Source organism: Geotrypetes seraphini, chromosome 1 (genome assembly GCF_902459505.1).
Source record: "Geotrypetes seraphini chromosome 1, aGeoSer1.1, whole genome shotgun sequence".
Classification (NCBI taxonomy): Eukaryota; Metazoa; Chordata; class Amphibia; order Gymnophiona; family Dermophiidae; genus Geotrypetes; species Geotrypetes seraphini.
This window is the reverse complement of record NC_047084.1, coordinates 202,240,692-202,267,009: the sequence shown is the minus strand read 5'-3', so window position 1 is coordinate 202,267,009 and position 26,318 is coordinate 202,240,692. Positions and strand designations below refer to the sequence as shown.

Here is a 26,318-nt window from a genome sequence, read left to right as displayed (position 1 = left end):
AACTTCTCTTTCCTCAGGTCCTTCTACTGTGCACAGACAATCAAGTTGCGATGTACTACATCAACAAGCAGGGTGGGACGGGCTCTCGCCTCTTGTGCCAGGAAGCCCAGAAGATTTGGGCTTGGGCCACAGATCACCACCTATTCCTGAAAGCTATCTACATTCAGGGAGAACAGAATTCCTTAGCGGACAAGCTCAGCAGAATTCTCCAGCCTCACGAGTGGACACTCGATCCTCTCACTCTGCAGTCCATCTTCGCTCAGTGGGGCACTCCTCAGATAGACCTCTTTGCAGCTCCTCACAATCATCAGCTGCCCCACTTCTGCTCCAGACTCTACTCTCCTCACCGTCTGGCAGCGGATGCATTTCTCCTGGATTGGTCCAATCTCTTCCTGTATGCTTTCCCTCCTCTGCCTCTCATGCTCCGGACCTTGTTCAAGCTCCAGAGGGAACAGGCCACCATGATTCTGATTGCGCCACGGTGGCCCATGCAACATTGGTTCTCCCTTCTACTTCAACTCAGTTCCAGGGAACCTATTCTACTTCCACAATTTCCTTCTCTGCTTACACAACGTCAGGAGGCCCTTCTGCATCCCAACCTCCAGTCTCTGCACCTGACAGCCTGGTATCTCTCGGGCTGACTTCGAATGATACTCTTTTATCTCTGCCCATTCGTTCTGTTCTGGATGCCTCCAGGAAACCGGCCACTCTGCAATGTTACCATCAGAAGTGGACACGGTTTTCTTCCTGGTGTCGTCTTCATCATCATAATCCTACGTCCCTTGCTGTGGAGACCGTGTTGGATTACCTTCTTTCTTTGTCTGATTCTGGTCTCAAGTCTACTTCCATCAGAGTCCACCTCAGTGCTATTGCTGCTTTTCATGAGCCAGTCCATGGGAAACTCCTTTCAGCTCATCCCTTGGTTTCCAGATTCATGCGAGGACTTTTCAATGTGAAACCACCTCTTAAACCTCCTCCTGTGATCTGGGATCTTAACGTGGTTCTTTCAGCCTTAATGAAACCTCCGTTTGAACCTTTGGCCATGGCTTCTTTCAAATTTCTCACTTGGAAGGTTCTCTTCCTGATTGCTCTCACCTCTGCCAGGAGGGTCAATGAGCTCCATGCACTAGTAGCAGACCCACCCTTTACCGTCTTTCATCATGACCAAGGTGGTTCTGCGTACACATCCAAAGTTTCTCCCTAAGGTTGTCTCTGAATTCCATCTCAACCAATCCATTGTTCTGCCTGTCTTCTTTCCGAAATCTCATTCTCACTCTGGAGAACAGGCTTTGCATACTTTGGACTGTAAGCGGGCTTTAGCTTACTATTTAGACCGTACTAAGCCCCACATATCATTCCCTCAACTCTTTCTGTCCTTTGATCCGAATAAATTGGGACATCCTGTTTCTAAACGTACGCTGTCCAATTGGCTCGCAGCGTGCATTTCTTTCTGCTATGCTCAGACCGGACTGACTCTGGAAGGTTCTGTCACGGCCCATAGAGTTAGAGCTATGGCAGCATCTGTAGCTTTCCTCCGTTCCACTCCTATTGAGGAAATCTGCAAGGCTGCCACTTGGTCCTCAGTTCATACTTTCACATCTCACTATTGTCTGGACGCATTCTCCAGATGGGATGGTCACTTCGGCCAATCTGTTTTGCAAAATTTGTTTTCCTAATGGCCAACCTTCCCACCATCCCTCTTTTTGTTAGCTTGGAGGTCACCCATCAGTCAAGAATATGCTGCCTGCTTGTCCTGGGATAAAGCACAGTTACTTACCGTAACAGGTGTTATCCAGGGACAGCAGGCAGATATTCTTGCGTCCCACCCACCTCCCCGGGTTGGCTTCTTAGCTGGCTTATCCTAACTGGGGACCGCGCGCCTCCTTCAGGCGGGAAGGCACTCGCGCGTGCGCGGTGCGGCCTGCTAGAACTTTCCAAGTTCTTAGAGTGCAATCACTCTAAAATTGTCCGTACCGGGGCTCCGTCGGTGCCGTCACCCATCAGTCAAGAATATATGCCTGTTGTCCCTGGATAACACCTGTTACGGTAAGTAACTGTGCTATTTGGTACATCTATGAAATTTAAGAGTCCAATTTCAGCAAATAATAATAAATTTTTATTAATACTGATGGGGGTTGCCATTCAACATATTACTGGAAATTGGAAGGATTATACTAAACTTAATTATACCTTTTGGGGGAATTCAGTTTGTCATATTTATAAAATGGAGAGGGTGCTTGCTATACAGCAAGGAAATTATCATAATTTTAAAAAGATTTGGGGGCCATTGATTACATATTCTAATGATCAGACACCTTAAACACCTTGTTATTATATAAGATATAGAGGGGTGGGATTGGGTAATATGATATTTGATAATTGATTTAGTGTTATTGGGTGGGGTTGGTGGGAAGGGATTCTTTTATACTTTAATGATTATAAGTAAGATTGTCAAGTGATTTGTAAAAATTATTTTGATTGATTATTGTACACTTGTAAGAGATAAAAATGAATAAAGATTTACAAACAAACAGTCTGTCACTTTGGGGCCCATACCAAGGGCACTAAATTTATTTATTAGATAACCTGTGTGGAACACATTGTTAAAGGCTTTGCTAAAATCTAAATACATCTAGCACACTCCCACTATCCAAATCTTTAGTCACCCAGTTAAAGAAATTGATCAGATTTGTCTGACAAGTCCTACCTCTAGTGAATCCATGTTGCCTCGGTCCTGTAATCAACTGGATTCCAGAAAAGTCACTGTTCTATGTTTTTTAAAAGTATTTCCACTCATTTATTTACCACATAAGTCAGACATATTGGCCTTTAGTTCCCTATTTCTTCCTTCCTTCTCTTTTATGGAGAGGGACTACATCTGCCCCTCTCCATTCCTCCAGTTCCACTGCCGACTCTAGAAAAGCATTGAAAAGGTCAGCCAGCGGAGGCACCAAAACTTCCCTAAGTTCCTTCAGTACCCTTGGATGTAAACCATCTGGCCCTATCGCTTTGCTTACCTTTAGTTTAGCTAGAATACTTAATTACAACTCTTACGTGACTTTCTCTTTCAATAAGGGTTCCAGAGGTAAACTGGGAAATTATAGTCTGCCGCACGGGCAAAAATGGTAGAGACTATTATAAAGAACAAAATGACAGGACATATAAATAAGCATGGGTTTATGAGAGAAAGCCAACATGGATGTAGTCAAGGGAAATCTTGCCTATTGCATTTCTTTGAAGAGGTGAATGAACATGTAGATAAAGGTGAGTCAGCTGATATTGTGTATTTGGATTTTCAAAAGGTGTTGGACAAAGTACCTTATGAAAGACTTCTGAGGAAATTAGAAAGTCATGGTATTGGAGGTAATGTCCTATTATGGATAAAGAACTGGTTGAAAGATAAAAAAACAGAGTAGGTTTAAATGGTCAATATTCTTAATGGAGAAGGGTAAATAATGGGGTTCCCCAGGGATCTGTGCTGGGACAGCTGCTTTTTAACATAGACCACAGATAAAGAACTGATAACACAAGCGCGTGGAAGCGGAAAAGGCACTAACTCTTCGCTCGGGGGTTTTGCAGGGGTCCTTTGGATCTCTGGTCCAAGAATTCTCAGATTTTGTCAGTCTCTTGTGGAAAGCCTTTTTAACGGACCTAGAAAGTGCCGCACTGTGTGTGAGCGCACCAGCTCTGATACATGGGATTTACTTCCCACGTTGGCTCCTAGTGTCAGTGACCATTTGGAACAGAACTGGGAGGACTGGATGATTTGGGGTCCCTTTCGGGGACCGGAGGCGCTGGTGGCTGCTGTTCACGGTGATGATTCCTCAATGCGCTGTCTGTCCAAATTGGCTTCCATTTCACATGCCATTTCTAATACCCTCAGTGTGATGAAGCTGGATTCCCAGCAACCCTCCACCTCTGTGTTCCGTTATGTGCAGCACTAGTACACAGACTACCTTTTTTTGGGCTCATTTGGACATCACCTCCTTAGTCACTGACTAATGGGAGTCACCTGAAGGCTCTCTGAAGGTGGCCAAAGCTATGTTTAGGCTTTATCCTATGGCTCTGGACTTCCCACAGGTGTAGTAGTGCAAGTGACTAAGTGCACCTTCCTTCCTAGTGAGGGAGGAGTAATACTGAAAGACACAAAGGATCGTAAGGTGAATGTAGTTGTTAAGACAGTTTGAAGTGCTGGCTTTTGGGTATCAAAATGGCAGCAGCTGCCTTGCCTTCTTCGTGGCATGGGCCTATCAAATTGCAGAATAATCCTTTGGAGCTGGGGGACACCTGTCCCCATATGATCCTGGAAAGAGTGGATTATGTGGCTGAAGTTCTTTGGATTATGTGGCTGAAGTTCTTTGACACCATTATAGTCATGAGCAAAGTTTCGGCTTACTGTGTTTCTGCCCGCCGAATGCTCTGGATCATGCAGTGGGTGGGCAATTCAGCTTCCAAAGCCACTCTTAGCACATTACCCTTTAAGGGGCAGATGCTATTTGGCAAAAGTTTGGATAAACTTATGGCCAGCATGGCAGATCGCCATCCCACTGGGGGCAGCAGAGGGAATTTTCGTTGTCCTTGGAGATCCCATCATTTTGTCAGCTTTTTGGAGGGAATTGGAACAGATCTCATCAGATTGTTGGGTTCTGGGCATTATTCGGGAGGAGCACAAAATAGTTTCCTTGCCTTCCTCCAGATCTGTTTGATGATTCCTTAGCAGGTTGCCCAGAAAGAGTCCAAGTAATGGTATGTCATCTCTTGGACATATCGGTCCTTAAAACAGAATCAGGCTCTGGCAGATATTCCGTATACTTCATAGTTCCTAAAAAGGCACAGAAGATTGGAGGCCTATCCTAGACCTCAAGTCTGTGAAAGAGGCTCTAAGTTCCCCACTTACACATGGAAATGGTCCATTCAGTCATTGCATCGGTGTCTCTGGGAGAATTCCTAGACTCGCTGGATTTAATATGGGTGTATCTTCACATTCCCAAGATTCTGGATCACCAAAAAATTGATTCCATGTCCTCCAGCGACATTTCCAGCTTGTGGCGCTCCCTTTTGGATTGATCATGGCACCCCACACCTTTACCAAGGTGATGGTGGTATTAGTGGCTCACCTCCACAGGATGGGCATACAGGTGCATACTTGCCCAGATAAGCCAATCATGCAGGTTTCTTCTCATCAGGAAGATGAGCATGCGGTACAGCAGGTAGTGGATCTCCTCCAGAAACTTGGTTGGATAGATAACTTTCAAAGAAATCAGCTACAGCTTACTCAGTGCTTGGAATAATTGGGAGCCCTCTTCGACACAACAGGCCTCTCAGCATCAACTCATGAGTGATCATCACAGCCTGAACAGCTGGAAAGCCCACTGCTGTGGTCACCATCTTCAGAGCAAATGGACTCGGTCAGAGAGCAAGTGGTCAATAAATCATCTGGAGCCACTTTTCCAATTTTCTTTTGTTTTTATTTTTCTGGGTTTGCTTAAGTTTTGCTATTTTTTCTTTCTTTCTGCTTTTATGCTGAAATTGTGTAGTTTTCTCTTATGTTGCCTTTTTGTACAGAATTTGAGTGCCTCCCCAGGTAGAAGTAGGTGTGTTCTCATACTTTAGGGCTTGCTCTCACCCAGACATCACTCGGCTTTTGCTGGGGGGGGGGGGCACTCAAATCGCATTCTCCCCTCACCCCCCCCTCCTGCTTAGGCTGTTTCCATCTTGGAATCTTAACGTTCTGAAGGATTTCAGGCTCCCATTTGAGCCCCTGCCAGATGTGTCCCTCATGGATCTCATATTTTTGGTTGTCATAGTCTCAGCGAGGCGTATCTCAGAGTTACAGATTCTCTCCTGGAGAGAACCGTTCCTCAGGTTTATAGAGTTTGGTATTTCTCTTCAGATGGACCTTTCTGTAATCTTTTATATTTTCTATATAGTCTAGTGTATTTTGGAGGGTCCTGGGTTCAACCCTCAAAGAGGCAGTGAGAAGTGGAATTAAGATACAGCAGCTAGGTAGTTGCACAAATAGTATATTTTGAATAGAAATAAGCTTAATATTGCAAAGATAGAATTCTTAGAGATATATGCTACAAAACTCCTTTTGCTTTTGGTGAATTAGAGAGAAAAGACAGTTTGTATGAATGATTGTCCTGTATGTCTGTGGAGGTGTGTAGGGGCCGAAGAGAGGAGGCAAAGAGAAAGGGGGGGGTGGAAGGTTTTAGTCTGTATTTATAGGTTTGAGATTGTTCTGTTATAATTTGGTATCTGTTTGAAGCAATGGCTCTCAATTTACAATAAACACCAGTTATTAAGAACAGGTAGCTGGAGCCGCTCTTTGTCTGATTTCCTTAAGCATCTTTCTTAAACACATCTGTTGAAATTCCAGGACTATGTAGGATACTCCCCAATACTTTGCTAAGGATACTTTGTTAATCCCAAACTACTAATATTTTAGGCGTCATTTAGTGGTATTCTAATGTCTTTTGTTAGACTGAATAGTACCTGACCATTCAGTCTAGCTCAGGGGTCTCAATGTCCCTCTTTGAGGGCCGCAATCCAGTCGGATTTTCAGGATTTTCCCAATGAATATGCATGAGATCTATGTGCATGCACTGCTTTCAATGCATATTCATTGGGGAAATCCTGAAAACCCAACTGGATTGCGGCCCTCAAGGAGGGACTTTTGAGATCCCTGGTCTAGCTGCACTAATGTTACTAGGGTCAGATTTGTTTAATATAAAATCCGAGTCCTGCCAACACACAGTAATGTAATGCTGACACCTTCATTTCTGCTAAAGGTTGTTTCTGCCTTCCACATCAGTCAAGAAATTTACTTATCTGCATTTCACACCACTGGTTTGGTGAAACAGGACAGGATTTTGCGGAGGATGGATGTGTACAGAGTCCTACTCCACTACTTGGAGAGGACTAATGATTATCGCCTCTCTGACCACCTTTTTGTGCTGACCAGTCGATCAAGACGGGGCAAGCCAACTTCCAATGCTTTGTTTGGTAAATGGATTTCTATGGCAATTTTTTCTTCTTACACTGCCTGTGGAAAATAGCTGCCTATCTCCATCACAGCTCATTCGACTAGAGTCATGGCTGCTTCCTGGGCAGAGTCCCGGGCTGTTTCTCCTGATGAAATTTGCAAGGTATGGATGTGACGGCTCAAGAGGATGCTACTTTTGGGTTTTCAGTAGTGTGGGCAGGCTCATCTGTCCCTCTCTAGTAGTTACTGCTTTGGTATGTCAGCTACAGTACAGAATCCTATGTCTTTGCAACAGAATGGAGATTAGGTTCTTACCTCATTAATCTTCTTTCTGTTATAAGACACAAGATTCTGTACAGCTCACCCTATGCAGACTTTTGATTCACCTGATTTCTGCCTCAGATGTTGCCAGTGTACGTAATGGGACTACTTCTGTCTTTAAGATTAAGCAGAGACAAAACTACTGGAGCATGAGGGCATCTATTTCCTTTATCCTTTGGGGGGTTTTATGGGTCCTCCTAGTTGCACTTAGCAGGTTGTTTCCTAGCTATTCATGTACTTAATTTGTTAATTGTTAATCGTTGTTCTTTTGTCATAAGTTACAGAGCAGAACAGAATATTGTTTGCTTCCGAGGAAGTTCCCGATGCTCCTCCTCCTTTCTTCTGTGTCACTGTATTTGATTGTGTTAGCACTAACTGAAGAAGGGGGAGCTGTTCTCCAGTGCTGAAGGGGAGGAGTTGGAAGATTTGAGTTACACCTTTCTACAAAGTTAGAGTACCATAGTAAATGAGGGCTGTTAAAGACCCAAACAGTCTATCCAACCTTACCTTCCCTTTAAATTACTGATTTAATTTAAATCGACCTTTTCCTAGCTATTTCTGGGCCAGAAACCCAAAGCTCTGCCTGGTACTGTGCTTAGGTTACATCTACTGAAATCTCCGTCAAAGCTCACTCCAGCCCATTTAAACCATCCCAGCCGTCAAAACCTTCCCTAGCCCATCCTTAACCAAATGGTCATATACGAAAACAGACTGTACAAGTCTGCCCAGTACTGGCCTTAGTTCTTCAATATATATCATTATTTTCTGATTCTAGATCCTCTGTGATCATCCCACCCTTTTTTGAACTCTGTCACCATTTTCCTCTCTACCACCTCCCTTGGGAACACATTCCAGATATCAACAATCCTCTCCGTAAAGAAGAATTTCCTTTTAATACTCTTGAGTCTACCACCCCTCAACCTCAAATCATGTGTCCTGGTTTTACCATTTTCCTTTCTCTGGAAAAGATTTTGTTCTTTGTTAATACTTTTCAAGTATTTGAATGTCTGAATCGTATCTCCCCTATCCCTCTTTTCCTCTAGGGTGTACATATTTAGTGCTTCCAGTTTCTCTTCATATGTCTTTTGGTGCAAACCTCCTACCATTTTCATCGCCTTCCTCTGGATAGCTTCAAGTTGTCTTATGTCCTTTGCCAGAAATGGTCTCCAAAATTGAACACAATACTCCGTGGAGCCTCACCGACCTGTACAGGGGCATCAACACCTTCTTTCTTCTACTGATTACATCTCTCTCTATACAGCCAAGAATCCTTCTGGCAACAACCACTACCTTGTCACACTGTTGGATTTTTTTTTTGCCTTTAGATCTTTGAGGAGAGACTGGAAGCCCTGAATATGTATACCCTAGAGGAAAGGAGGGACAGGGAAGATATGATTCAGACGTTCAAGTACTTGAAGGGTATTAATGTAGAATAAAATCTTTTCTAGAGAAAGGAAAATGGTAAAACCAGAGGACATAATTTAAGGTTGAGAGGTGGTAGACTCAAGAGCAATGTAAGGAAATTTTACTTTACGGAGAGGGTGGTAGATGCCTGGAATGCGCTCCCGAGAGAGGTTGTGGAGAGGAAAACGGTGACAGAATTCAAAAAAGCGTGGGATGAACACAGAGGATCTAGAATCAGAAAATAATAGTAAATATTGAAGAAATAAGGCCAATACTGGGCAGACTTGCATGGTCTCTGTCTGTATATGGCCGTTTGGTTGAGGATGGGCTGGGGAGGGCTTCAGGTTGGGCAGACTAGATGGACCATTCGGGTCTTTATCTGCCTTCATCTACTATGTTACTTTCACCCCAAGGTCCCTCTCCCCATCCATGCATATCAGCCTCTCACCTCCCAGCATATATGGTTCCTTCTGATTATTAATCCCCTAATGCATTTCTTTGCATTGAATTTTAGTTGCCAGATATTAGACCATTCCTTTAACTTTTGCAGATTCTTTTTCATGTTTTAGACTCTCTCCTCGGTGTCATCTTGGTATCATCTGCAAAAAGGCAAACCTTTCCTTCTAACTCTTCAGCAATGTCATTCACAAACATATTGAACAGGATCGGCCTCAGCAACGACCCCTGAGGGACTCCACTACTCATCTTTCCTTCCTCTGAGCAACGTCTATTAACCACCACTCTCTGGTGTCTGTCCATCACCCAGTTTCTAATACAGTTCACCACTTTGGGTCCTATCTTTAGCCCATCAAGTTTGTTCAAGAGCCTCCTATGAGAAATCATGTCAAAGGCTTTGCTAAAATCTAAGTAAATTAAATCTAGCGTTTGACCTTGATCCAATTCTCTAGTCACCCAATCAAAAACTTAAATCAGGTTTATTTGGCACAATTTACCTTTAGTAAAACCATGTTGCCTTGGATCCTGTAACCCATTAGATTCTAGGAATTTCACTATCTTTTCTTTCAGCAACACTTCCATTATTTTTCCAATAACTGAAGTGAGGCTTACTAGCCTGTAGTTTCCCCTCTTCATCTCTGCAACCACTTTTGTGAATAGGGACCACATCCGCTCTTCTCCAATCCTGTCTCCAGAGATTTGTTGAACAAATCTTTAATATGACCCGCATAACCTCTCTGAACTCCCTCTGTATCCTGGGATGGATCCCGTCCAGTCCCATTGCTTTGTCCACCTTCAAATTTTCAAGTTGGCTGCACATACCGTGTTTCCCCAATGGTAAGACACTGTCTTATTTTTTTTGGAAGGCCAAAATATGCTCTAGGGCTTATTTTTGGGGGGATGCCTTATTTACCCTTTCATGTCCCCTCTGTATCTCTATCCTTTCTCTCTCTCTTCTGCTCCCTCACCCACGAGTCCTGCATCTGGCCCTCTCCCTTCTACCTGCACCTGGCAACACCCCCCTGCTCCGCGGCTCTCTTCAGCAACTCGTCAGCAGCGGTGATCAAGACAAGCTACATACATCGAGGCCTTCCCTCTACGAGTCCCGCCTTTGTGGAAAAAGGAAGTTGAAACAAGCGGGACTCGCAGAGGGTAGGCCCCGACGTCAGAAGCTTGTGTCGATCGCTGCTGCTGAGTTGCCGAAGAGAGCCGCGGAGCAGGGGATGTGGCCGGAAGCAGGTAGAAGGGAGAGGGAGATAGGAAGGCTGTAGATCTCCGGAGCATGACACCGACCCCGGCCAGGATGATTTCTTTTTCAGGCGTGCATCTTACAAGTCCGGCGTCGCGGCGGGAAATAGCCATGCTGAGCAGTGAGCTCAGCACTACACAGATGAAAGCCTTGCTTGCTGATTGGTCCGGCGGCACGGCCGCCAAACCAATCAGCAAGCAAGGCTTTCATCTGTGTACGTGCTGAGCTCACTGCTCAGCATGGCTATTTCCCACCGCGACGCCGGACTTGTAAGATGCACGCCTGCGTGACACACTACCGGAGCCACGGCAAAGGTGGAAAAGAGCCGCATGCGGCTCTGGAGCCGCGGGTTGCCGACCCCCGCGGTAGACGGAGGGACCACACGGAGTTACCCACCGTACCACCCGATTCGGGTAAGCGCAGGTATCGGTGGGTGGCTTATTTGCGGGGGGGGTGCCTTATTTTACAATTTTTTCTAAAAAGGAGAGGCTGTCTTATTTGATGGCCCTGCCTTATCATCGGGGAAACACGGTAGTTGTTAGGAGTGTTTTTGAGCATAGTTGAACTGTTATTTCTTCACTGTTATTAAGCTTTGTTATAGTTTCAGCAGTGAAAGCTTTTTACGCCTTTGATGTCAGGTTGATGGAGTGGGTTTCCCCCACCGTTCGACTGAGGCTTTTTCTTTCGCTTGCCTTGATTTGCACTGTTTAAGTGTTTCGCGTTCTTGTTGAACGGTCTTGGAGTTTTTTGGATTAACAATACTCAAGTTGTTCATAAACACTTTCCTATGTGAACGGCGCAGAATCTATTCTATTTTTGTGTGTAATTTTGCCAGACAATCTCGGTCCTTCTCCAGGATTTTCTTCCATGATCACAGAGCAGAAATATTTGTTTAGCATGTTTGTGTTTTCCTCATCATTCTTCACATTATCCCAGGACAAGCAGGCAGCATATTCTTACTGATGGGTGACGTCACCACGGAGCCCTGGTACGGACACTTCAAGAGCTTGAAAAAAGCTCTTGACGTCTGCATGCGCGAGTGCCTTCCCGCCCGACGGAGGCACGCGATCCCTCAGTTCTTTCGTTTCTGCAGAGCTGTTGAAAAATTTTCCTTTCGCTGCCTTCCCGCTCGCAGTTTCCTGACTTTTTGTCAGTTTTTTCTTTTATTGTTTTTCTAAGTTCATCTACTTAAAAAAAAAAAACAACAACTTACATTTTATTTTTATTTTCATTGTGGGTTAGGCCTTTTGAGGTCTTATGGATTGCCATTTTCTTTTTTCCCCTGTACATGGTTCTTGTCCCGTGCTGGTTTTTCCTGCCCATTCGTCATCCACACGGTTGTTTTGTGGGGAACTTGTTTTCACTGACATCCTCCTGTACCCAGCGTCCTACCGACATCGATTTCCAGCCGCACCATCGGTGATGTTTCTTCTTTTGATAAGTTGGTTTTCTCCTTTGAGTTTCAAGTTATTGTAACAGCTTGGTTTACCAGTGAGTCAAGTCCTGCTGACCTTTTTTCAGTCCTCTCTCTGGCTCCACTTCGATGTCCATGACTGTCTTGATAAAGGCAGGTTTATCTTGGAAGCATGGAGCGATACCAATGGTGCTGATCATGAGACAAGGGTATCAGTGTTTTTTTCTTTTCTTTCTTCTATTCTGGAGTAACACCTAGGGTACCGGTCATCGACCAAGGGTACCGGTGTTCTTTTCTTCTATTCTGCAGCCACACCCATGGCACTGGTCCTTGACCAAGGGTACTGATGTTCTTTTCTTTTCTTCTGCAGTCCCAGCTATAGTACTGGTCATCGACCACGAGTACCGGTGTTCTTTTCTTCTATTCTAGAGTCACATCCAAGTTGATGTCTGACTTTCTTGTCGACATGTTCCACTGTGAGTCCAGTTATTTGGATTGTCAGCCCTGTTGATACCGTCTCTTCTAGTGCTGCCCTGCCCAGTTGAGTTTTTTTGGCTCTGGGGACATTTTCACTTGAGTCATCTCTGCTTTTGATTCGTTTCCCGTGACACCAGTTGTCATTGCAGTTACCGTTGTCAGTGTTGTTTCCAGTATGGGAAGGCTTTGCTGTCATCAAGCTGTATTTGGCCTTCGACATAGACTCCTTGCTGGTCTTGGTTTTGACTGGTTGAGAGATTTGGGGTATCTTTTGGAACTACGCCCCATCTCTCTTTGAAGTGGTGGGTGCTTCTTCATCACATATTGTTTTTTTCCCTGAGTGGGCTTCGCAAAGCCTTCATAATTGTATGACATTTCATTTTTTCCAGATCCATTAGGGGATTTTCTGTAAATGTATTCCTTTGGGAGTTGACTTTGTACAGTCATTTCTTTCCCTATGGAATTTCTTCCTTGTTCTTACCTCCTCAAGGGTGGTTTGCTTCCCTTCCTTGATCTCTATGGGGACTTTTTTGACACGCCCTTTGAAGCACTTAACAGGTGTCTTTGTTTTCCTCCTGGTGGAGTTTCTCCTCACGGCTAGTGTGTAGCCTCTGTCTTTCTGGGCAGAGTGGACATGGCTAGGGACTGGTTAGCCAACTGGGCTTACTAATTTCCTCTACTGCCTGCATTTCCTTGGCATACTTTCGTTTACACATGCCATATAGCCGCTTTTCAATTTCAGTACCTGTTTTTGCAGATCTGTTTTTTATGGATCTGGTCTGCATCTGAGTGTCTGTTTTTATCATTACTCTACAGCAAAGGTTATTGCATAAGTCTACTTTGAGGAGGTGTTCCTGGGGCTGTGCTGGAACATGTTTCCTCTCCATTATGGACCTAGTGAGTTACTCTGGTCGCATTTGTGTAGCAGTTTTCACTTTAACAGCGACCGTCTTATCAGTTATCATGTACTCCTATGAGCCTAGCTTCCCTGAGTTCTCTTCGTGTGGAGGCTTTATTCACTTAATTGTTTTCCCTATTCTCAGACTCTGGTTTCTTTTGAGAGTCTACGTGGGATCTTAGGCTGTCCTTCATGTTTTTCTCCTGCTAATCCTCCTTGCAGGGTTATCTTCATTTACTGGTTTTCTCTTAATTGTCAAGGCCACTGGATGTTGGTGTTTTTTCTGGATCTCAGACTTCATGACTCTACTTCCTTATTTTCCGGGCAGCCACTACAGGCTCCAATTCTTACAGCAGACGAGCTGTGTTCTTCATCCGTTCTCCTTACTAGTTTTGGGTTGTTTCATTCCAGATTCAGGAGGTGTCTACTTGTGCTGGCCACATCTATTCGATTACAGGGCCTTCTTGTTTTTCCATTTCTGAACATCAGAGTTTTTACCCGGTTGTTTTTTCCTTGAGAGATGGTTCAACTGTTTTTCCCCACCCGTTTTCCTGTCTGTGTTTCTTTGGGGTACTTTTTCACTCCACTCTTCTGAGAGTGTTTCTTTTTCAGATTGTTTTAATTTTCCTCATGCTGTTTTTTTTTGCACAACAGGCATTCTCCTGTTTCTGTTATGCCACGGATTGGTATACATTCTTGTACTCCTCAGTGGTCTTTTGTTTTCCAGTGGTACCAGGCAAGGGCTTGTCTCTCCACTTATGTATATCTTTGATCTCCTCTAGTCTCTACGGAGATCCTCTTTTTTTCTTGTTACCTCCTTGCATGGTCTTCCTGCTTGCTGCATCTTTTTTATGCCTGGGGGATTTCTTTAACCATTCTTCAGCCTCGGGGTCTTTCGCCTGTCAGGCATCGGATTTTTCCTCATTTTTGTAATGATATTTTAAGACCTCATGCTTTTCATCATCTACTCTGTCCTCAAGTTCTCTTCCTTGCACAGTCCATTCAGGGGTTTTACACTACATATAATTGAGCAAGGAGTCTAGGGTTCTCTCCTGTTATCTCAGGAGGCCCTGTTTTTGTGACCTTGGAGGTGATTGGTAATCTGCTCTTGCTGATGAGAAGCCGAATTTCGTAGCAGCCAATTTCAGCAGGATTCTTTAATCCTTTTACTCCAGGAGTTTTCTTTGTTTGACAACGGTTATTTTTCTCCTTGATTAGGTGAGCATATTTTTCTATACATTCCCCTCGCTTCTTCTCCTGTTGACCTTTTTTCATCAAGTTCACGAGCGCTGTTGTTGCATGATGCCCAGTTAACATGGGTTATCCCTTCTTCGTTCACTTAAATTTTTTGGGAACCCTCTCTTCTCATTTTCCTGCTTGGTTCACTCCGACTCAGGAATCTTTGTTCTCTTCTTTGTTTTTTTCTTTGGGCTGCATCTGTTTTATTTACATCTTTCTCAGCCTTTTTGTTGCCCTCTGCCAGGGCACTTGTCACTTGCCTTTGTTGATATCAAATGTGGTTTCATTTTTTTTTTTCTGGTATCTTTTTATCTGTTTTCACCTTCCTACCGGTGGTATTTTTTCTTTGTTGTTTCTAGTCTCGAGTCTATAGCTCTCACACTTCTTTTTCATGCTATTGCACCTTCTTTTTGATTACTCGTCTGGTTCCCTGGTCATGACAGACGTTTTTTCATGTCTGTAACCACATCTCATTCCTTCTTCTATCCACTGGACTATTCATGTGGTTCTTTATTGGTCGTTGATGCTCCCATTTGTAACATTGGCGTCGGCTTCACTTGAGTTTCGTTCCTGGAAACTGTTTTTCATTATGTCTCTCACCTCTTCCAGGGGTAACGGTGAGTTTCATGTCCTACTAGCAGCTTCATCCTTATCAGTCTTTCATCAAGTCAGGGTGATTCTGTGTTTAGGTCTACAGTATTTTCTACTGTCTTCATTTCTCTCAGTCAGTTCTTCTGTCTTTGTTGTTTCCTGCATCTCATTTTTCCTACGAGGAGCTGGGTTTTCTTTGTTTTTGTCCTTTACGCGGTTTTTTTTCTCCTCCTTGTTACTCAGGTCGGATCTGCAGTGATTTTATCCAAACTTTTTCTTTTTGATTCACCTGTTTGGATATCCTATATTCACGAGAACGATCTTTTGACTGATTGCTTTTCTCTCGTTCTCTTTTACTCCGACTGGCAGCCTTTCTTGGTTTCCTTTTGGTTACATTACTATGGAACTCTGTACAGCTGCCTCCTGGTCCTCAGTTCATTTCTTCACTTCTCTCTTGTCTGTTTTTTTTTGTCCAGACAGGATGGGCACTTCGGCCATTATGTTTTCAATTGTATTTTCTTTGGCCTACTCTCCCACCATCCTATCTCTGTTAGCTTGGACGTCACCCATCAGTGAGAATATGCTGCCTGCTTGTCCTGGGGTAAAGCACAGTTACTTACTGTAACAGGTGTTATCCAGGGACAGCAGGCAGATATTCTCGCAACCCACCCACCTCCTCGGGTTGGCTTCTTAGCTGGCTTATCTTAACTGAGGGACCGTGTGCTTCCGTCGGGCACGAAGGCACTCGCGCATGTGCGGTGCGGGTGTCAAGAGCTTTTTTCAAGCTCTTGAAGTGTCCGTACCGGGGCTCCGTGGTGACGTCGCCCATCAGTGAGAATAGCTGCCTCCTGTACCTGGATAACACCTGTTACGGTAAGTAACTGTGCTTATTGGTTCATAGCATATTTTAGTTTCACAATTCCATTTTTCATCTTCCTCCCTCTTTTTAAAAAACATTTTTAGCCATTTGATCTTGCGCTTTCGCAAGACATTTCTTTCTTGGTTTCTTTCAGTTTCACCTGGTAGACCCCTCTGTACTCCTCTTCTTGGGTTTTTTTTTGTGAGGAGTTGTTTTTTTTTTGAGATTTCATGAACTCCAACTCTTACCTTTATTTTCTCTGCCATTAGTTTGGAGACCCATATCGGTTTCCTTTTTCTCTTGTTTTTATTTATTTTCCTCACATAAGGGTCAGTAGACATTTTTATTGCTCCTTTCAGCTTAGATCACTGTTTTTCCAGTTCTCTTATGTCCTCCCATCCTAACAGCTCTTTCTTCAGGTACTTTCCCATTTTATTAAAATCTGTGCGTTTGAAATCTAGAACTTTAAGTTTGTGTGACCGTTTTCCACTTGAGCTCTAATATCAAACCAAACCGTTTGATGATTGCTACTTCCCAGGTGGGCACCCACTCGAACATTAGAGATACTCTCTCCATCTGTGAGGACCAGATCCAATATTGATTTTCCCCTTGTGGGTTGTGTCACCATTTGTCTGAGTAGAGCCTTTTGAAAGGCATCCACAATCTCGCTAATTCTTTCCGATTCCGCAGATGGAACTTTCCAGTCCGCATTTAAGTATATACAGTATTATAGTGCTAGTTTTAGGTTTGTTATTTTTACTTTGATTATAGTCTGCTGGCTATGATTGTTGTGCTATACAACCTTTTTTCCTTCATGTGTTTTTTCTGTGTTCTTGTTTGTCTATTGTCATGTCCTGTTTTATGATATTCTGTTTGTTTTTTCCATTTTAATAAGGGTTGTTATAAACTGCTTTTATACTGTGTGAAATTGCAGTATAACAAATTTTACAAATATATACTGCCTCCACAGTATGCCCAATCTTGCCAAGCCCAAATAGCAGAAGCTTGACTTTATAATCAAAGCCTGATGACTTGAATAGCAGTGTTCAGCATTGCCACCAGGTTGGCCTATGTAAAGATTTTTAGGATATTACTTAATCTATGGCTTGTTTTCATGTGTTTGGGATATAAATAAATGTTTATTCCAGGACAAGCAGGCATGATATTCTCACATGTGGGTGACGTCATCTACGGAGCCCCGACGCGGACAGCTTTTCAAGCAAACTTGATTGAAGATTCAAGTTTGCTGTGCTGCACCATGCATGTGTGCTTTCCTGCTCCACTAGAGGGCGCATCCCCTCCTCGTGGTCTCCAGTTCTTTCGTTTCCGCGGAGCCAAGAAATCATATTTCTTGCCTCTGCCCGAAAGTGCCTTCTAGCACCGCAATTTTCTTATTTTCTTTGATTTGAAGTCGCTGTGCGAGTGTTTCTTTTTCTTTTCCTGCTTCGTCGCGAAGTCGCGGTTCCGTTTGGTCAACTCAGGAGCTCCCGGGTTGTCGCGGCCTGTAAATTTTTCTATGTCCCGGCCTCTGATCGGATTTAAAAAGTGCACCCGGTGCGATCGTCTCTTATGTATCACAGACCCGCATCGCTGGTGCATCCTCTGCCTGGGGGCCGACCATCCGACAGAGTCCTGCCCCCGGTGCGCGACTTTTCAACACCGGGCTCTCCGTTAACGAAAGGCCCGCATAGCGGATCTTTTTGCCGCCGACCAACCCTCAGCCTTGGCCTTGACCTCGGCCTCGGGTTCCTCGACCCCGCCTCGAGACTCGACCCCGAAGACCTCGGGTTCGCAGAAGTCCTCGGCCCCGGGTAAGTCCCCTCTTCCTTCCTCAGGTTCTACACTGGCGAAGAAGCCAGCCTCGGGGACGCCAGCCGGGCATGGTGGGAGTTCCTTGCCTACGGTCCCGGCGAAGTCCTCCAAGCCCTCGGGACGTGCCTCCACCACAAGGGAATACTCAAAATTGAGGTCGCCCTCGGTGGAGTGCACTGCGGCCTCGGACATGCCCTCGATGCTGTCCGTGCCGGTCTTTCAGGACATGCTCTGGGCGATGATATCGTCGGAGCTGTCCGCTGCGCTGGCTCATCTTCACCCGGCCCCGACCTCGACCTCGCGTGCGCCGGACTAGCCTGAGCCTCGTGTCGACGCCCCTCGGGGCAAGGTGCGCCGGTCTCGCCGTCTCTCGTCCTCAGAGTCCTCACTGAGGCGCTCGAGACGTTCGTCCCCCACGGAGCTCCGCGGGGCGATGCGTCGATCGAAGCCCGTTGAGTCCTCAGGCCGCAGGACTTCCAAAAGGGCCCGGAGTTCTCCTCTGTTGCGGGGGCGCTCCTCGACGTCTCGTACTACAGGACCGCTGCGGGTGACTGAGTTGTCGCTTACTAACCCTCGGCTTTTGTTGACTCCCCCTCGGGCCGGGGCTCCGGTCCGAGGCTCCAGGCTTTCGCCGAGGGAGTTCGGGGACAGGTCTCCGGCCCAGTGTCGGTTGGTGCCCCGTACCCCGGCATCGTCCCCGAGGGGATCCTCGAAGCGACGCAGGTCATCAACCCCGGAGCGCTTTCCCAGCGTCTCCCCGGTGTCGGAGCGCGGGTCGGAGTGGGAGCCTCCTTACTCGAGGGAGGCTTCCCCTTTTTTTTCTGCGAGGTGGAGGTCACGTTCGCCGTCCCCTCACGGGGCTCCGGGAGCGTCTCGCCCTTCTTTCACGCAGTTTGTCCAGGACATGGGACGCGCCCTTGACTTGGACCTGCAGTCGGACTCGAGGTATTCTAAAGAGTATCTGGCGGAGCTGGATATGCCGTCTCCGCCTAGGGAGTCCCTCAGGCTGCGGTTGAACCCTGTGCTCCGGCAGACATTCATCAGAAACCTGGAGACTCCCTATATGGTGACGGCTGTCCCCTCTAAAATGGAGTCCAAGTACCGTACGGTGCCTTGCCCGGGGTTCGAGCAACCGCAGCTATCCCACCAGTCGCTGCTGGTGGAATCCTCTTTGAAGAAAGCTCACCCCTCCCGAGTGTCAGCGGCAGTCCCTCCGGGTCGTGAGTGCAGGACCCTGGACAAGTTTGGCTGACGGCTCTACCAAATCTCTATGATGGCCTCTAGAGTGCTGAACTACACTTTCACATTTACGTCCTATCTGAAACATCAGATTGGACTATTGGGGGCTTTCATGGCGGATTTGACGGCCTCCCGTCGAGGGGCGTTTGGCCTGCTCCAGGAGGAATTTTCGAATCTGCGGCTCCATCTGTTCCATGCGGCCTATGACGGCTTCGAGCTTTCATCCAGGGTCTCCGCCTTTGCTGTGGCCATGCGTCGGCTGGCTTGGTTGCGCCTGGTCGACATGGATCCTAATTTGCAGGATCGGTTGGCGAACCTCCCCTGTGTTGGCAAGGAGCTGTTTGACGACACTATCGAAGCGGCTACGAAGTGCCTCTCGGAGCATGAGAGGTCGTTTGCTTCTCTCGTTCGGCCGAAGCCTAAGCCGCTCGCTGCTAGACCCTTCCGGGCCCTCCCGCGCCGCTACCCTCAGAAGTCCACTCCGGCCTTTTCTCGACCTTCGCCCCGGCGTCAGCAGGCTCATCCTAGGCTTTGCCCAAATCCCAGCCGCTGCCAGCTGCCAAGCCGTCCCCGTCTTTTTGACGGGATGCGCGGATGGGGGCTGGCCCCCTCCGCCTCCCGGCCCGGCCTTCTTCCCATCGGGGGTCGCCTCAGAGCCTTTTACCCTCGTTGGGAGTCCATCACATTGGACGCATGGGTCCTTGGCGTGATCTCATCCGGGTACTCTCTCAACTTTCAAGAAATTCCTCCAGACAGCCCTCCAAGTGCGTGTCCTCCCAATCGGGCGCAGTTGCCCCTCCTTCTCTCGGAGGCTCGAGACCTTCTTCACCTACGGGCGGTGGAGGTGGTCCCTCCCAGCCAACGGGGGTGGGGGTTTTACTCCCGTTACTTCTTGGTACCAAAAAAGACGGGGGACTTGCTCCCGATTCTGGACTTGAGACGCCTCAACAAATTTCTTGTGCGGGAGAAGTTTCGGATGCTTTCCTTTCTGATTCTTTATCCCTTGCTGGACGAGGGCGATTGGCTCTGCTCCCTCGATCTGAAGGAGGCCTACACACACGTTCCGGTGCATCTTGCTTTTCGCAGGTTTCTGCGGTTTCAGGTGGGGGGGGAGTACCATCTGCAATATCGGGTCCTCCCCTTTGGTCTGGCTTCGTCCCCTCGAGTCTTCACGAAGTGTCTCGTGGTGGTAGCAGCTGCCTTGCGGTCCCAGGGTCTTCAGGTGTTCCCCTACCTGGACGACTGGTTGATCAAGGCTCCATCCAGGGAGGGGGTTATCTCAGCAACCCGACAGACTATTATCTTCCTTCAGGGTCTGGGGTTCGAGGTAAACTTCCCGAAATCCCAGCTATGCCCCTCTCAGTCCTTGCAGTTCATCGGGGCCGTGCTGGACACGGTTCGCCTCTGTTCCTTCCTTCCTCCTCCTCGTCTGGAGGCGTTGGTCAGTCTGAGTCGGCGGATTTCACTTCCAGACTCAGTTTCGGTGCGCCAAATGATGACTCTACTGGGCCACATGGCCTCTACCGTCCATGTCACACCGTTCGCCTGCCTCCATCTGCGGATTCCACAATGGACATTGGCCTCTCAGTGGCGTCAGGACCGAGGCTCGATCACCCGTCCCATGACGGTGACTCCTTCTTTGAGACGTTGGTGGGCCACCTCTTCCAATCTTTCCAAAGGTTTGCTCTTTCTCGCCCCTCCGCACACCAAGGTCCTCACCACGGACTCCTCGGAGTATGCTTGGGGGGCTCATCTGGACGGCCTGCGCACTCAGGGGATGTGGTCGGCGGAGGATCGCCACTGTCACATCAACATCTTGGAACTTCGAGCCATTTATCTGGTGGCTGTAGCCTTCCGCCACCTGCTTCACGACCGGGTGGTTCTGGTTCGGACGGACAATCAGGTAGCGATGTATTATGTAAACAAACAGGGGGGAACGGGGTCCTGGTCCCTGTGTCAGGAAGCTCTTCGTCTCTGGGAGTGGGCGGTTTCCCGAAACATCTTTCTTCGAGCAGTTTACATCCAAGGGGAGCGGAACTGTCTGGCGGACAAGCTCAGCCGACTTCTCCAGCCGCACGAGTGGTCGCTCCATTCTCATGTCTTGGCGACAGGTGTTCGACCGGTGGGGGACTCCTCAGATAGATCTGTTCGCCTCCCCTCTCAATCACAAACTGCCTCTCTTCTGTTCCCGGATGTACTCCACGGATCGTCTCGAGGCCGACACCTTCTTCCTCGATTGGGGGGAAGGTTTCTCTACGCTTTTCCGCCTTTCCCTCTGATTCTGCGGACGCTAGTATATCTCAAGTTGGTGCGGGCCACTCTAATCTTGGTTGCTCTTCGGTGGCCGCGTCAGCCTTGGTTCTCCCTGCTGCTTCTACCTGTGTTTCCCTCTCTGTTATCTCAGAGTCAAGGTTCACTTTTGCATCCCAATCTTCAGTCTCTTCATCTGACTGCTTGGTTTTTTTCCCCCTGACTTCCCTTCCTGTATCTCAGGCAGTCAGGGAGGTGTTGGAGGCTTCTCGTAAAGTCTCGACTCGACTTAGCTACATTCAGAAGTGGACGCGATTCTCGTCCTGGTGTTCCTCTCATCATCTGGAACCTATGTCGGTTCCTGTGTCTTCGGTTCTGGAGTATTTACTTCATTTGTCTCATTCCGGTCTGAAGACAACTTCTATTCGAGTGCATCTTAGTGCGATTGCAGCATTCCATCAGCACCTAGACGGGAAGCCTCTATCTCTTCATCCCTTGGTTTCTCGTTTCATGAGGGGTCTCTTGAATGTTCATCCTCCTCTCAAACCTCCGCCAGTGGTTTGGGATCTTAATGTGGTTCTGGCTCAACTTATGAAACCTCCGTTTGAGCCTTTGAGTACATGTCATCTCAAGTTTCTCACTTGGAAGGTAATCTTTTTGATTGCTCTCACTTCTGCTCGAAGAGTTAGTGAGTTGCAGGCTTTGGTGGCGGATCCGCCTTTCACTGTTTTCCATCATGACAAGGTGGTTCTCCGCACGCATCCTAAGTTTTTGCCAAAGGTGGTGTCTGATTTTCATCTCAACCAGTCCATTGTTTTGCCAGTGTTTTTTCCGAAGCCCCACTCTCATTCTGGCGAAGTGGCGCTTCACACTCTTGACTGTAAGAGAGCGTTGGCCTTTTATCTTCAACGCACTCAGTCTCATCGGACAGTTCCACAATTGTTTTTGTCCTTCGACCCTAATCGGTTGGGACGCCCAGTTTCCAAGCGCACCTTGTCCAACTGGTTGGCTGCTTGTATTTCTTTTTGCTACGCTCAGGCTGGTCTCGCGCTGCATGGCAGCTTCTGTAGCTTTCCTCCGGTCCACGTCTATTGAGGAAATTTGCAAGGCTGCCACGTGGTCTTCGGTTCATACTTTCACCTCCCATTACTGTCTGGATACCTTGTCCAGGAGCGATGGCCGTTTTGGCCAATAGGTTTTGCGTAATCTGTTTTCTTAAATTGCCAACTTCCCTCCGTCCCTTTTTTCATTACCTTGGAGGTCACCCACATGTGAGAATATCATGCCTGCTTGTCCTGGGTAAAGCACAGTTACTTACCGTAACAGGTGTTATCCAGGGACAGCAGGCATATATTCTCACAACCCACCCTCCTCCCCGAGGTTGGCTTCTTTGCTGGTTATGTGAACTGGAGACCACGAGGAGGGGATGCGCCCTCTAGTGGAGCAGGAAGGCACACATGCGTGGTGCAGCACAGCAAACTTGAATCTTCAATCAAGTTTGCTTGAAAAGCTGTCCGCGTCGGGGCTCCGTAGGTGACGTCACCCACATGTGAGAATATATGCCTGCTGTCCCTGGATAACACCTGTTACGGTAAATAACTGTGCTTTTTGAACATCTGTTGCCTGTAGCCTAGAATCTAGATTATGGAATCAATATATCTTTTGCCAACATCACTGCTGTTAGAAATTGTGTTCTGTTGGTGCTTATTCATTCAGACTGTCTGCAGAACCGCAATGCCAATAACAAAGATATTGACAGAAGGCAAGATGAAGATGCAGAGGAAGACCAAGCCAGCGAAGCTTCTTTGTCTAGCCAGCGAAGCAGTCTCGTTGATGATGATGAACCTGTGGATGCTGAGTTTGAACAAAAATTCAATAGACTCTTGGCTGCAAAACAAAAACTTAAACAGTTGCAAGATCTTGTTGCTATGGTACAGGTAAATATATTTTAAAAAATATATTCTGTAGCATTATTTAGGGGTCCTTTTACTAAGGTGTCATAGCCGTTTTAGCACGCACTAAACGCTAAAGCACCCATTATAAGTTTATGGACGCGTTAGCTAGCGTTTAGCGTGCGCTAAAATGGCTAATGCATCTTAGTAAAAGGACTCCTTAGTTTTTATAGTTAACCTGTTTTAAAACTCATTTCTTTTAATAAAAAAAGGGTCTAAAAATTAGAGTGCAACTGTTTGCAGTCTGTGGTCCGTCAGCCATTTAGGTTTAACAAGTTTTGGCATTCATTACTAACAGCTCATTCTAAAGTTGTTAAGGTGTGTAACTTACCACAAAGCCTTTTGTGTAACATAGGCCTGGTGGTCATGTTAATGCCATTGTTACAAAGGAAACTGTATTAAATGACTACTAATTATTAATTTTATAATTTGTGAAAATAAAATGTAGTGTATATTTTCAAATCAAGATTTATAAATGTTTAAGTATGTTGATATATGGAGATCCAATTTAAGTGAGGCTTCATCTGCTTAAAAATAGCTAGTAGATTTTTTTTTTGTTCTTTTTTGCATTCCTAGAGTTAAATGAATGTCTTGTCATTATTTTGTTGTTCAGATGATGCGCAATATGTCAGATATTTAAAACCAAAGAGCTGGCCAAACTTCAGACATTTGGATAGTTCTGAACATTCTTCTCCCAAAAGCCACATACACAAACATTGAGGTATATGACCAAGTTAAGCCAGCTCTTTCCAATAAGATTCAAATTGGAGGGCATGGGGGAGGAGTAGGGAGGATGAGGGGAACTTAAGGATGGGAATAGTTATAACATAGTAACATAGTAGATGACGGCAGATAAAGACCCGAATGGTCCATCCAGTCTGCCCAACCTGATTCAATTTAAATTTTTTTTTTTTTTCTTCTTAGCTATTTCTGGGCGAGAATCCAAAGCTTTACCCGGTACTGTGCTTGGGTTCCAACTGCCGAAATCTCTGTTAAGACTTACTCCAGCCCATCTACACCCTCCCAGCCATTGAAGCCCTCCCCTGCCCATCCTCCTCCAAACGGCCATGCACAGACACAGACCGTACAAGTCTGCCCAGTAACTGGCCTAGTTCAATCTTTAATATTATTTTCTGATTCTAAATCTTCTGTGTTCATCCCACGCTTCTTTGAACTCAGTCACAGTTTTACTCTCCACCACCTCTCTCGGGAGCGCATTCCAGGCATCCACCACCCTCTCCGTAAAGTAGAATTTCCTAACATTGCCCCTGAATCTACCACCCCTCAACCTCAAATTATGTCCTCTGGTTTTACCATTTTCCTTTCTCTGGAAAAGATTTTGTTCTACGTTAATACCCTTTAAGTATTTGAACGTCTGAATCATATCTCCCCTGTCTCTCCTTTCCTCTAGGGTATACTTATTCAGGGCTTCCAGTTTCTCCTCATACGTCTTCTGGCGCAAGCCTCCTATCATTTTCGTCGCCCTCCTCTGGACCGCCTCAAGTCTTCTCACGTCTTTCGCCAGATACGGTCTCCAAAACTGAACACAATACTCCAAGTGGGGCCTCACCAATGACCTGTATAGGGGCATCAACACCTTCTTCCTTCTACTGACTACGCTTCTCTTTATACAGCCCAGAATCCTTCTGGCAGCAGCCACTGCCTTGTCACACTGTTTTTTCGCCTTTAGATCTTCGGACACTATCACCCCAAGGTCCCTCTCCCCGTCCGTGCATATAAGCTTCTCTCCTCCCAGCATATACGGTTCCTTCCTATTATTAATCCCCAAATGCATTACTCTGCATTTCTTTGCATTGAATTTTAGTTGCCAGGCATTAGACCATTCCTCTAACTTTTGCAGATCCTTTTTCATATTTTCCACTCCCTCTTCGGTGTCTACTCTGTTAAAAATCTTGGTATCATCTGCAAAAAGGCACACTTTTCCTTCTAACCCTTCAGCAATGTCACTTACATACATATTGAACAGGATTGGCCCCAGCACCGAACCCTGAGGGACTCCACTAGTCACCTTTCCTTCCTTCGAGCGACTTCCATTAACCACCACCCTCTGGCGTCTGTCCGACAGCCAGTTTCTGACCCAGTTCACCACTTTGGGTCCTAACTTCAGCCCTTCAAGTTTGTTCAACAGCCTCCTATGAGGAACTGTATCAAAGGCTTTGCTGAAATCCAAGTAAATTACATCTAGCATATGTCCTCGATCCAGCTCTCTGGTCACCCAATCAAAAAATTCAATCAGGTTCGTTTGGCACGATTTACCTTTTGTAAAACCATGTTGCCTCGGATCCTGTAACCCATTAGATTCAAGGAAATACACTATCCTTTCTTTCAGCAACACTTCCATTATTTTTCCAACAACTGAAGTGAGGCTCACCGGCCTGTAGTTTCCTGCTTCATCCCTGTGACCACTTTTATGAATAGGGACCACATCCGCTCTCCTCCAATCCCCAGGAATCACTCCCGTCTCCAGAGATTTGTTGAACAAGTCTTTAATAGGACTCGCCAGAACCTCTCTGAGTTCCCTTAGTATCCTGGGATGGATCCCGTCTGGTCCCATCGCTTTGTCCACCTTCAGTTTTTCAAGTTGCTCATAAACACCCTCCTCCGTGAACGGCGCAGAATCTACTCCATTTTCTCGTGTAACTTTGCCGGACAATCTCGGTCCTTCTCCAGGATTTTCTTCTGTGAACACAGAACAGAAGTATTTGTTTAGCACATTTGCTTTCTCCTCATCACTCTCCACATATTTGTTCCCAGCATCTTATAGCCTAGCAATTCCATTTTTTATCTTCCTCCTTTCACTAATATATCTGAAAAAATTTTTATCTCCCTTTTTTACATTTTTAGCCATTTGTTCTTCCGCCTGTGCCTTCGCCAAACGTATTTCTCTCTTGGCTTCTTTCAGTTTCACCCTGTAGTCCTTTCTGCTCTCCTCTTCTTGGGTTTTTTAATATTTCATGAACGCCAACTCTTTCGCCTTTATTTTCTCAGCCACTAGGTTGGAGAACCATATCGGCTTCCTTTTTCTCTTGTTTTTATTGATTTTCTTCACATAAAGGTCCGTAGCCATTTTTATCGCTCCTTTCAGCTTAGACCACTGTCTTTCCACTTCTCTTATGTCCTCCCATCCTAACAGCTCTTTCTTCAGGTACTT

The 26,318-nt window shown here is 46.2% G+C and overlaps 1 protein-coding gene across 15 annotated transcripts in view; it reads left to right on the top strand.

The window, feature by feature from the left end:
* Positions 1-26,318, top strand: part of PCM1 (pericentriolar material 1) — an 869,560-nt gene that overhangs the window by 316,265 nt on the left and 526,977 nt on the right. For all 15 annotated transcript variants that reach the window (XM_033944006.1, XM_033944000.1, XM_033944047.1 and 12 more), the window contains one exon: positions 22,911-23,131. In XM_033944006.1, coding sequence (XP_033799897.1) covers positions 22,911-23,131 — 221 coding nt within the window. The remainder of the gene's footprint in view (positions 1-22,910; positions 23,132-26,318) is intronic.